General features: G+C 39.4%; 1 protein-coding gene across 4 annotated transcripts in view; it reads left to right on the forward strand.

Annotated features, from left to right (window-relative positions):
* The first annotated feature begins 4,097 nt into the window (after positions 1-4,097).
* Positions 4,098-13,520, forward strand: part of LOC121907447 (secretin receptor) — a 47,169-nt gene continuing 37,746 nt past the window's right edge. Inside the window, exons 1-2 of one of the 4 annotated variants that reach the window (XM_042427023.1) lie at positions 4,098-4,111; positions 6,073-6,327. In XM_042427023.1, coding sequence (XP_042282957.1) covers positions 6,313-6,327 — 15 coding nt within the window. In that variant the 5' untranslated portion in view covers positions 4,098-4,111; positions 6,073-6,312. Of the gene's footprint in view, positions 4,112-6,072; positions 6,328-12,021; positions 12,150-13,520 lie in introns of those variants that run through there. The other 3 variants (XM_042427022.1, XM_042427020.1, XM_042427024.1) reach the window with 3 other exon arrangements.

The raw sequence follows: 13,520 nt of genomic DNA on the forward strand, positions 1-13,520 counted from the left end.
TGAAATTCTCTTCCTGTTGTTTTGATGTTACTGTTGTTACTGTGGTATTTGCATGGCTATGAGTAATAATAAGAGTAATAATAATAACAATAATAATAACTTTTTTTATATAACACCTTTAAAAAACAAAGTTACAAAGTGCTTTACAATAAACACAGATAATACAAGTAAATAAGATCCAAAACAAAGAAATAGACAAGATACAATAAATTAAATAGTACAACAATTAGCATCATTAGCATAAGAAAAAGCCATAGGATAAAAGTGTTTCTTAATAAGAGAAGATTTAAAAGATGACTGACTTTGCCTGCCTGAGATCTCCAGGCAGGAAGCTCCACAGCTGAGGTGCCCGAACAGCAAAGGCCGGGTCCCCTCTAGACAAGTTGAGATTTTGGAACCATCAATAGGACTTTGCTGGAGGATCTCAAGCAGCGATCAGGCTCATAAGGAGTTAGCAGATCACAGATTTGGACAGGAGTCTGACCATTCAGGGCTTCAAAAACAAGAAGTAAAATCTTAAAATCAATTCTAAAACTCACAGGTAACCAGTGAAGGGCAGCAAGGATTGGTGTAATGTGGTCGCTTATCTTAGTGCGTGTTAAAAGCCTGGCAGCAGTGCTCTCTACCAACTGCAGTCTTTGGATATTATGCCTGCTGATACCAGAATAAAGTGCATTCCATTAATCAAGTCTGGAAGAGATACAAGCATGGATGACCTTTTCTAAGTCTGCAGATGAAAGGAATGACCAGATTTTGGTTAGCTATCTCAATTGGGCAAAGCAGGATTGGAGCACTTTGGTCAACTGAGCATCAAAAGACAAATCAGAGTCAAAATAACCCCCAGGTTGCGGGCCTCTTTTCAAACATTATTAGATAAGGCACCCAGACTAGAGGACAGATTGTCAATGCTGCTAGTGCTGGGTCCAGAGGGGGTAATTATTATGACTTCTGTTTTGGAGTCATTCAACTGTAGGAAGTTCATGGACAGGCAATTTTTAATTTCAGTGAGGCAAGACATAATACACGAAACATCAGGGGTAGCAGGCTTTTATGGGACATGCAATTGAATGTCATCCACTTAGCAATGGAAATCGATGCTATGTGTCAGTATTTGTATTTAGGGACCAAGCCCAAAAGACAGAGGACCCTATTGTCTTTTGTGTGTTTGTTTGTTTCTTTCTTTCTTTATTATTACGCCACGTAAACCCTAAATTTGACCCCCTAAACATGCTCAAAAACTCACCAAATTTGGCACACATATCAGGTCTGGTAAAGTGTTTTATCAAATGTAAAAATTAACCCCCAAAGTGCCATAATGCGCTCTCTAGTGCCACCTATGTAACTAAAATGGCCGCCACAGCCCGTAGGAATGTCCTAGAGAGGTATATGAACAGGCATATGAACTGCGGATTAATTGTAAAATTTAATGTCTCATTTAAGACAAAGTAAACAAACTACTGTAAGTATAAGTCATGGGCAGACAGCGTGTCGCTAACAAGGATTTTGAAGGGTAACGATCAAACCAGCATCTAACGGGTCCAAAGTGACATCTGTAGGTATGTTTACACACTGTTTGTTGCGCTGCAGCTGAGCAGCTAATTAGCATGTAGCTGCTAACTGACGTTAGCGGTGAATGTTTGTTTGGTGGCTCGTTCAACAAGCTGCAGGACAAGACGGGTGTTCATGTTTCTAAGTTATCATCAAGTTTTGATGATGTGGACAGAGGCTGTTTCATTCACTACCATGTTTAAAAGAGGAAGGTATCATGCCTCATATTACAATAATTGAGCATTGAATATTTTATATATTTTATTTTATTTTATTTAAACATTGGACATCTTAAATGTTGCTTGTCTTGAATGTTTTTCTTTTTCTTTTTTTCAAGACCATGGGCAGAAGATCATTGCTGTTTCGTGCTGTAAGTGTGTTACAGAATAAATGGAAAACAAAGTTTTATTTGTCTCCCTCTTTTTTTTGCTGATCCTAAAATCTGTGACTCAAATCCATGATACGATCAGAACTGTGAGTTTTGTGATTCATTGCACCCCTAGTGTTAACATGTCAGCTTTGTAGACTATATTTTGTATGTCGTGCACATAGATCAGAGTGTGTAAGTCATGTATTTGATACATGCATTCATACTTTCTGATGTGAACCTACACTTTTAGATCTGTGAATGTTTTTAGTGTTCAGTCTTTCTAGTATTCAGCACTGATCTGTTCCTGTATCACATTATAAGCTTTGTGGTACTTTATATATTTCTGTATACTAAGAAAATACATAGGAAACACATGTAAATCATGTGATATCTTGTATGTTTTTGATGAGAACATAAATCTGTTGTCACAATAGAACAATACAATAAATTTGAATTTATTGCGCCCCCCCCCCCCCCCCCCCCCCCCCCCCCCCCCCCCCGAGTCACCAGCCGCCACTGGTGTGGGGGTTAAGTGCAGCTCATTTTTGTAGGATACAGCAGAAAGACCTATAAACATACAGTACATTATATACAAACTTTGTATAAAGTTTGGTGTTATTATCATTTATTTTACAATAATTATAGGTCTTATATTTATAATTCAGTAGTGGGGATGACCTATGAGGGGAAGTGAAAAATAAGTGAGGGTGACAGTTTAGTTATAAAGTGCTGTGGAAAAATACCATCAGAACTAAAATTTGTAGCTCTGTGCTGCAGTTTTTCCTTTATTAGGGCCCGAGCACCTAGCGGTTTGCTCACACTCTCCATTCAAATGTATGAGTATTTTTCTGTGTCCAGCTGCAGTTACTTATTGTCTCTACAATACACATTTCAATCAAACTTTGACCAGGTCATGTGGGTTAAAAGTCTTTACTTTTCTAAAAATATGTCTCACCCTGCAGAAAATTCTCATCCTCACACCATTGAGATATCCTGTATCCATTGATACAGGTTTGAAAGTGGTCAGACGTCAGAAGCCTCTGTTTGACACAAAGGTCATGCCTCCCCATTGCTTTACAGTATAACGTGGATGTGGCACTGCAAACTTTCAGGGCTTATAAAATCCAAACTGTTTGAGTTATTGCAAAGTTTTTAACAACTTTTTTTCAACAGTGTCATAAGTCATGTATTAAAGTTTGAAGCCGGTACCATTAATGCCCCCGGAGGAGATAGGGTTTGTTCGGAGGCCAAAGTTAAGGCAAAGTCTTATTTTGACAGGCTAATTGCAGACTTCCGGTAGAATTTAGGTCAGGGGTGTCAGCACATGATTTGTAGGTCTTGATGAGACCAATAACTCAGTTTTAGTTTGATCTCTCTACGACATTCCTACGGGCCGGGGCGGCCATTTTAGTTACATAGGTGGCGCTAGAGAGCACATTTTGACACTTTGGGGCTTAATTTTTACATTTTATCAAATTTTACACTAGACCTGATGTACATGCCAAATTTGGTGAGTTTTTGAGCATGTTTAGGAGGTCAGATTTAGGTCTGATGTCCTGTAATAATAAAGAAACAAACACATGAAATACACGGTGCCTCGGTGCTCAGGCCCTAAAAAGAACATTTAGTTGAAATAAACCATTGCAAAGTCGCAGTATTATTTGCAACATATTCCTTCTCTCTTCTTTGGAAAAGACATGTAAAATGATGCTCCAAGGGAGGACGGCCTCCCTAACCAATCAACAACCTGAATGCAATATTGACATCGAGTTGATCCAATGATAGTTTCCAGAATTCATCTTCAATTCTCTCCACTGTAAGGCAAAGTAGCAGCAGTAGATAGCTCCTTGCGTTATCCAATGCAACACCTGGCTTGTTGTAGCAGCCTGAAGGACTCTTTATACATCCATGGAAGGACTGTTAAGGACTGTTGTTAAGCTAATGGGAGAAATGATCTGGACTGTGCAGCACAGAAGCAGCAGGACACGGCCAGGCAGCGGCTGGAGAGAGAAGCAACCGGAGAAACAACCAGGAGAGTTAGCTTGTTTGTCATTGTTGCTAATGATATCAGACTGGTTAAGCAGCACCCATAAAGTTCTGATAACTAACAAACAAGATGACCAACAGTCACAAATGGATGTTATGACATGAATACTTCATCTCCATGATAGAAAGAAGAAGACATCAGATAACGTGAGTCAGATACAGCTTCTCTCTCTCTGTCTCTTTGGTCGCTAATTTCATCTCTGATGGTTAAATGTCTCTCTGTGTGGCTGTTGTGTGAATTTATCTCCTTAACAAGAATGCAGCAGAGATATATATATAATGTGTTGTGGGTAGTTTGCTTGTTGAAGTTACAGTGAGCTGTCTGGACTCATTCATTCATGTGGAATTGATCCCGTTTTTAATTGAGTGGTTGTTCAGTCACTTGTTGATGTTCTATGATTAGTGTGCAGGAGGTCTGGCTGCTTGCTTCTGACAGTTTCTTTAGTTCGTTTTTAAGCTGAGCCATATATTGAGTAATAAGCTTAAAGTAACTAGAATAACAAGTGTTAACTAGTGGTGTAACTGATAGTAGTTGATCCGTGATCCATACGGATCGCCCCCCCACGGTTCGGCAGGCATATGAACTGCAGATAAATTGCAAAATTAAATGTCTCATTTAAGACAAAGTAAACAAACTGCTGTACGTACAAGTCATGGGCAGACAGCGTGTCGCTAACAAGGATTTTGAAGGGCAACGATCAAACCAGCACCTTATGGGTCTGAGGTGCCATCTGTAGGTATGTTTACATGCTGTTTGATGTGCTGCAGCTGAGCAGCTAACATCTAGCTGCTAACTGACGTTAGCGGTGAATGTTTGGTGGCTCATTCAACAAGCTGCAGGATGGGACGTGTGTTCATGTTTCTAAGTTATCATCGAGTTTTGATGATGTACACAGAGGTTGTTTCATTCACTACCGTCTTTAAAAGAGGAAGGTATCATGCCTCATATTGCAGTAATTGAGCACTGAATATTTCATATATTTTATTTTATTTTATTTAAACATTGGACATCTTAAATGTTGTTTTCATTTAAGACCATGGGCAAAAGTTCCTTGCTGTTTCTTGCTGTAAGTGTGTTGTAGAATAAATGGAAAACAAACTTTTATTTTTTTGACTGAAATCCGTGACACAATCCGAACCGTGAGTTTTGTGATTCATTGCACCCCTAGTGTTAACATGTCAGCTTTGTAGACTATATTTTGTATGTCGTGCACATAGCTAAGAGTGTGTAAGTCAAGTATTTGATACATGCATTCATACTTTCTGATGTGAACCTACACTTTTAGATCTGTGAATGTTTTTAGTGTTCAGTCTTTCTAGTATTCAGCACTGATCTGTTCCTGTATCACATTATAAGCTCTGTGGTACTTTATATATTTCGGTATACTAAGAAAATACATAGGACACAAGTGTAAATCATGTGATATCTTGTCTGTTTTTTATGAGAACATAAATCTTTTGTCACAATAGAACAATACTATAAATTTGAATTTCACTTTGTTGGTAAAATCACACATCTGAACCAGTCCATGGCTAAAATGAGCTCTTCTTTGTTTAGAAACAATATGTATATGCTAAATGTCTTTAAAGACACAGCCTTTACACCACTCAGGGGTTTTTGTTTTTAAAAGCAAATTGTTTTATTGGCATATAAAATTGCCCCCCACCCCTCCCCGATTTCATCAGGTGGGGGACAATGATATAGTTTGATGCGGTATGTTGGTTTTCCTCCTGTCCTCCCCAATTTTTTGAGTCACCAGCCGCCACTGGTGTGGGGGTTGAATGCAGCTCATTGTTGTAGGATACAGCAGAAAGGCCTATATACATACAGTACATTTTATACAAACTTTGTATGAAGTTTGGTGTTATTATCATTTATTTTACAATAATTATAGGTCTTATATTTATAATTCAGTAGTGGGGATGACCTATGAGGGGAAGTGAAAAATAAGTGAGGGTGACAGTTTAGTTATAAAGTGCTGTAGAAAAATACCATCAGAACTAAAATTTGTAGCTCTCTACTGCAGTTTTTCCTTTATTAGGGCCCGAGCACCTAGCGGTTCGCTCACACTCTCCATTCAAATATATGAGTATTTTTCTGTGTCCAGCTGCAGTTATTCATCGGTGAGCACTACGCAGATCCCGGAATTGACTCAACCCAGCAGATTCTACGCACCCTGGAGCCCTGCGGAAGTGCCGTCCTACCAGCAAGATGGTGCAGGCGGCAGAGGGAGAGGAAACAGAAACAGGGAAAGTGGGCCGGGCTATGGGCTACACCAAAGGCTAACCTGTACAGACCAGCACTACCAAGCCTGTTTCTTGCGAACTCCAAGTCTCTCACCAACAACATGGATGAGATCAGAGTAAGAACCATGCCTCACTGTGAGACTATTATCACATACTGTGTCTGGAATCGCATACTTACACTTAACATTTTGAGTGCATAAGTGCGTTCACACTGAGAAGTATGGAAAAATGCAGCGTACTGTGAGAACCCGGATGGTGCACTCAAAACGGTCAAAATGTTGAGTGTGAAACGATGGACACTTCTCACCCTCAATGTTCGCCATCTTGGCTACGTAGCGGAAGGGGGGGGACCACTTTTCAAACTGGAAATGGCGACCGAGGATGTTTTAACTACGGTGAACATCGCTGCATTATCCAAATGTAAGTTATACATGTGTTTTTTACCACTAAGCACCACTATACTGTTGTCAGATATAAGCCACCAGTATGTTTATTGGCTTAATTTAGTAGTCTGTAATGATTTGGTAGCACAAATGACGACATGAATGCTAATGCTAGCTAATGCTAATTTGCAATCATCATTTCTGGTAAGTCCGGTAAGTAACGGCCATGTTTGATTTTTAAAAGATTACTTTGAGGACGTGAGGGCTTGGCAGAGGTGAGGAACAGGAAGTGTACTTAAGGGGCTGGAGTGAATCAGTGTGGTGGGTTTGGGGTCAGGGAACAGCACTGCGTTGTGATTAGAGACAGCAAAATCAATTAAGTTCATATCTACACAGAAACCATAAGAGAGCACAAGGTCAAGTGTGTCCCTTTGTCATGGCTGGGGTGCTTCACATATTCAAATTAAAAGGTCAAATTAAAAGAATCTAAAAGTCTGATAAAATCAGATGTAAATGAAGAAGAAGGGCAACAAACATGGATATTAAAATCACAGAGAATAAGAACTCTGTCATATTTGATCATAATGACTGATAAAAGATCTAAAAATTCCTGAATAAGACTAGAAGTAAGTTTAGGGGGTCTGTAAATTAAAACACATAACATGGGTAATTTATTCTTTAACAAAAAACTAAGACTCTCAAATGTGGAGAAACAGCCAAGGGGGACTGAAGAACAACTAACATCATGTTTATGTATTATTGAAAGGCCAACCCATTAAGCCTGTCATTCGTGGCTGTTGGAAAAATAAATATTCTGGGGGTGATGACTCAGAGAGAGGGGCACATTCATCAGGATTTATCCAGGACTCAGTGATGATAAAAAAAGTCAGTATTATTGGTGATGATAAAATCCTGGCAGATAAAAGACTTATTGGCAAGGGATCTTAGATTGAGTAAACAGAGCTGAGCTGATTCAACAGCAGGAATTGAGGAGGTGGTTTTAACTGTGATGAGATTGTTCCTGTGTGGACTGTGAATAGATTTTGGTATTGCATACTGCCTTTCAGTGATCCTAACAGAAATTAATGAATTAGTAAGGGAGACAAAACCAGCAGCAGCAGGACCCGCATTGTCAGGGACAAAGCTATGAAATACAGAGCCGGGATGCTGGGCAGGGTCTTGCTGGGGAAACCACCAGTTAAGGCTAAAGCAATGAACAGCTAAAACATTCAGAGATCTCGGTCAAAGTGGGAGTGGGACCAGACAGGACACACCCCACACTCAGGCTTTCAACTGTGGAGACTAGAGACTCAAGTTCATAATGCAGCTTAATAGATTGCCTGGACATGACGTCATTCGTGCCTGTGTGCAATATCACAATGTGGACAGAGGGATGCATGTCGAGGAGAGCTGGAATTAGTTCAGTAACATCAGCTGCCCTGCCTCCTGAGAGACAGTATGTAATAACACCAGGAAGCCTCACAAATCTAATGATAGAGTCTCCAACAACTATTAAGTTAAATGAAGTAATGTTATAATAGAGTTAAATAAATTACTGTTATAATAGAGTTAAATGAAGTAGTGTTATAATAAAGTTAAATACAGTACTATTATAAGTTAAAGGGAGAGCCAGGGGAATGAACCGCCAACCCTGTGGTTGGTGGACGGCCTGCTCTACCAACTGAGCCACAGCTGCTTTATTAGGGAGGGATCTTAAACTGAAGAACAGAAAAAAGCTATTTTTATAGAATATAATATGTATGATAAAGTATATTTAAAAAACGACTCAGTTTAAAATTAGTTTTGTGGTAGTTCTACCAACTATTTTAATTGGATTTTGTATTCACGCGACATCTGAATCAAACATTATGTGACTCCATGACGTGTGACCTACATAGAGGGATTAAATGTGACAGGTATAAAAAACCAGCTGTGTAACATTGTTTTTTCAACATGGGAATCTGCCCGATGATATTAGCTGCAATATGCAAAGCAGCAAGAAACCTGCTAAGAATGTACCAGAGCCACAATCAAACAGGCTCCTTCATGAGCGTGTTGATGGGTAAGGGGCAGAAGGCTGACAGGGTGCAATCATCCAGATATGTTCTGAACGCACCGTCTTTATGTGTGTAATAACTGCTATAGGCAAGACAGTGTAAATGTCACACCCTACATTTACCCATTGTTAAGAAAAGGGCATGTTAGGCCTGTTCTACTTTTACCGATACTCCCTACTAGTCTGGTAACAACAAAACAACAGGAGTAGAACTTCTTTATACTCTTAATATGACAAAAAATAAATAAGCAGCAACAGCAAAAAACATTATGAACCCAAAAATATTTCCCTAGAAACAAATGTTAAATGTCAATAAAACAAATAATATTCCTGACATCAAATCAGTGACTGAAGTTTAAAAAGAATGGAAAACAAACAATTACGCTACATACACTCAGCCTACTGTGTGTAAGAGAGAGAGAGAGAGAGAGAGAAATAACTTTCCTTATGTACAATTTATGACATTAAATAAATTAATATATTACAGTGGAGGTGTTGCTTTCTTGTGTTTGTGATTGTAATTGCCAGCCAATATAGGCCACAATACTGAATCTATTTAGGATTTCTACATAAAAGATATTGCTTAATGTAGTTTATTAGCTATTCAGAATACCAAAGACAGTTCTTACATATTAGGTTTGGGCAAAATTGAAAAAATAAAATCATTTTCTGCAATATAAATGCACAGGCTGATGGCTCATTTATTCAGGGTTTAAATTTATTAATATTTATCATACTGCGCGTCCGAACTGCACCAAATTCGACACGGCACTCCCTTTTTTTTCCCCAGCAATACACCCGCCAAGCACAGAGTCAATCTGATGAACAGTTCAAGAGATAAAGGACACACAGACAGAGATTCCTTGCTTTATATAGAGAGATATTAAATCATTCAGTAAAATTTCTGGTCACACAACAGACTGGGCTAAAAGTGAACTTATGTTTACTGGAGAAAATGCAATTTTACAGGATTGCCCCATTAAGGTTTTTCAGGACTATATCACATATTTAGGACTTAAAATCTAAAAAAAAAATCCTAAACCTTTGAGAAGGTATTGAAAAACTAAAATGCAGCCAATATTGATCGCAGATGACTTTTTTAAGAAGCTAGAGTCAGTCATTTTAGAATTTATTTGGGGTCATAAAAGACACAGATTATCAAAGAAACATCTATAAAGGCCCACTCTGGTTGGAGGTCTGGGTCTTCCATTATTTAGAGATTACTACTGGGCAGCTAATGCTAGCGCACTGGCATACTGGTAATGAGGTTTCCCAGACCATGAATCATTCAGTTTGTGACTAAAATTAGAGCTTATGTCCTTAATGAAACCATATGCCTCACTGTCCTCCTTACTTTTTTACAAATTCCTGCATCTGCTATTGAATCAGTAAGTCACAGTTTTGTTGTCAGAAATTCACTGAAGGTTCTTACTCAAATTAAACATATCTACAAAGTCCCTAGTATTTCAATATATACACCATTTTGCCAGGACTACACCTTTACTCCAGCATTGCTGGATAACAGATTTGCTACATGGTGTGTAAAAGGGCTCAAGTGCATAAAGGACTTCTATTTAGACAACAAGTTTGCATCTTTTGGTCAGTTAAGCGTAGAGGTAGAGTCAGTTATTCTGGAGAAAGATTGCTGATATTTGAACTAAACACCCAATCACAGAATCCAGAGCGATGCGTCAGCTGTAGAGTCACTTCTGTTCCTCTCACATGTTAAAAATGTTAAACCACATATACAGCAGGGATATCTGTGTGATTTAAACAGCTGCCTGCTCAGATTACGCTTCACTAAATGCAACAGAAACAGACTCAGAGTGTAAAAAGCGTCTCGGATTCAGTGTGGATTGATATGCTTAATAAAATGGAAGCATATCTGTTCCGTGAGAAAACACTTCCTATGTGAATTGGCCAGGGAAATTGAATTGTGTGAATTGTGAGGGAAAACGTCCCCATTTTGAGTCCACTTTTGAGAGACATTCTCCTTTGGAATTGCTTTCTCTTTCGCCAGAGAGAAAGAAGCTTATTATTAAAATTGTGAATCATTTTTTTCTAAGGATTCTGTATCTGTCAACTATATCAAGAGATAGAGGGCAATCAATACTTTGTTACCTGATAAAATATGAAGGACTGTACTTTCACACATTCATAGTTGTTCAATAAACAGCAGATACAGATTAATTCAGTTCAAAGTGATTCACCGTTTTCATTATTCTAAGGTCATGTTACATATATTTTACCCCTCTGTGTCTCCAATCTGTGATAAATGTAAATCAAATGATGGTACACTGTTGTATTTATTTTGGGACTGTCCACTAATTCATCCATTCTGGTCAGTTTTTTTCTTTTCTTTTTTTTTTCTGGGGTTCAATTCAATTCAGTTTTATTTATATAGCACCAAATAACAACAAAAGTTATCTCAGGGCACTTTTCACATAAAGCAGGTCTAGAACATACTGCGACCGTATGCAAGGAAAAACTCCCCTTTACCATAGGACTCTCTCTCCTGATTCAGCCTAAAAACACATTTTTGGATGTGCTGTTGATGTACACTATTCTCCCACAATATAATGCACAAACAAATGAAACACCAAAAAACAGGAAACAACTGGCTGCAAAACAGTATATGATAAAGATTAAAATTCTGTACTGATGTTGTCTTAAGTGACCCTGCTATTGTCCCTATTTTTCATCCTATTTTTCATCCTGATCTTTGTCTCACACAGGCCTCATTTACACCTGGTATGAAATGTGATCAGATCTCAATATGCAAAATAAGCTGGCAGAGCTGGCTGACTTGTCAACAAACATGACATGTCCAAGGTCAAGTAAACTTCTGCCACAAGCTGATGACATTCTTTTTTTTTTTGCGAGGGAACACTTCCAGCTGCTGCTGCAACTTGTAGTGTTTGAGAGGCTTTCTGGTGCTTTCAGAAGGAGGCGGAGCTAGATGACCTTTCAATTTATGAATGTACAGATTATGTGAGCCTGACCACCTCCAACTGGGGTCTGACTAATCTGATTGGATTCAGATCACAATGTGTTCTGAGTGCATTTACACCTTGTGTTGTCATGTGTTTTATCCAGGTAACGTATCGAAAGTTACGATATTTTAACCCTAGTTAGCCCTCCACTGGACTCTATGGGTAATACTCTCCTCCAATCACACTGAACCTTGCATAAACGTAGCTGGCCAATCAGGAGTTGCCTACCTGAATACGTGAGGAGCCACCTGTATAAAAGGCAGCATAACCACTTTCCAACCTCCCACAACCTCTTCAGCAAGCGATGTAGGAGTGGCAAGGCCCGTAGGTGGAGGACGCCGCCTGTGCTATTAGAACTAGGGTTACGATATTGTAACCTTCATTCTATCTCACACAGGCTCCACCCTCCACTGGACTATGTGGTTACAGTGGGTGGAGACCGATGGATGAACGCCCGGCCACAATACAATGTCCAACCCAGCCCCACTGGTCCTGACCGGCTAGAGGTTAGTTGCTGCAGCCCACCTACTTCTCATAGCCTAGGCCGCCATAGCAGAGAGGTAGGGGTCCCAAGTCAACCCAGATATTATCCCAGGTCATCAAGGAGCATGGAAAAAAATGCAGGTGTATCATGCCTAGAGGGGGGTCAGGTGAAACAAAGCTGACAGACACACACACACACACACACCTTTTTCACCGGGCTTGGGTCAATCCAGTGAGCACAGGCTGTGAAAAGGGGCTCAACATGTCCAAGAGATAGAACTGGTTCAACATTCAGGGTGTGGACCATGATGCTGCCATGCATATGTTCTCCACACTCATCCCACTAAACAAGGCCACTGACACTGCCAGACTGCATGTGAAGTGTACGTGGACCACAGTGGGAGGGTCTCTTTCTGCCTCCCTATATCTTACAACATCAGGGAGAACCACAGGGTACACTGTTGTGCTGGCTGGCGGACAGATCCACTTTCGCCTTCCAGAACTGGTTTCACAAAGGTATTTCAGACTGGTCTGTAGTGTTAGGCCAGTCTTAATTTTGTTCACAGATTAGTCTAATGCAAATTAGACTGTTTCATGAAAATAAAAACTGACTAATTTTAAGCCAAAAAATTAGACACCTTACCCCCAGGCTAACTCGGGCCTAAGACCAATGTTACTATGGTAACAATCAGTGACACCACCTGACCAGTAGCACCCAACAAAAAAAGAGGAAAACATTTCTTTCTTTGCGTCTTGTACCATGTTTTTATATCTTTTTTGAACATCATTGATGCTCCTCTCAACTGTGGGATTAACACTGTTCACTGTCACTGTGATTTTTGTCCATATCAGATTTTTTTTAATTGTTACACTCTTCACTAAATTTTCCAAGTAAAATCTCCTTGTAAGTGTTGAATTCCTTCAAAAGACATATATTTTCTGCTGGGTTAAACGGAGCTGAGCGGTTGGATGCAGTCTAAGGTCTAGGTCGGCCATTTTTTTTGTTTTGAAAAAGGTCTTAATTTACCCAGAATTCACTGTATCGTAGTCCTACCTAAGATAGTCAAGAACTAAACTGCTTTGTGCAACGGATGAAGACATCTATCTGAAGTCTGGCTATCTGTTATATCTAAGCCATAGTCAAAGTCTATCTTTGTGAAACCGGCCCCAGATCTGCTTCACCACCTCGGGTTCAAGCCTCCACTTGTCTGGCAGGGGGCCACCCCTCGACATGGAAATAATTCCTGAATATTATAAGTAAGGCTACAGTTTAAAATGAGTGTGTAAATCATTATAAATGCCTCTGTGAGGGGGGTTTGTTGGATGATTAACATAAGTTTAATGTAATGTCAGACTGTTTCTGCTGCAGCAGAGAGGAGAGGTAATGCCTGATG

This window comes from Thunnus maccoyii, chromosome 11 (genome assembly GCF_910596095.1).
Source record: "Thunnus maccoyii chromosome 11, fThuMac1.1, whole genome shotgun sequence".
Taxonomy (NCBI): Eukaryota; Metazoa; Chordata; class Actinopteri; order Scombriformes; family Scombridae; genus Thunnus; species Thunnus maccoyii.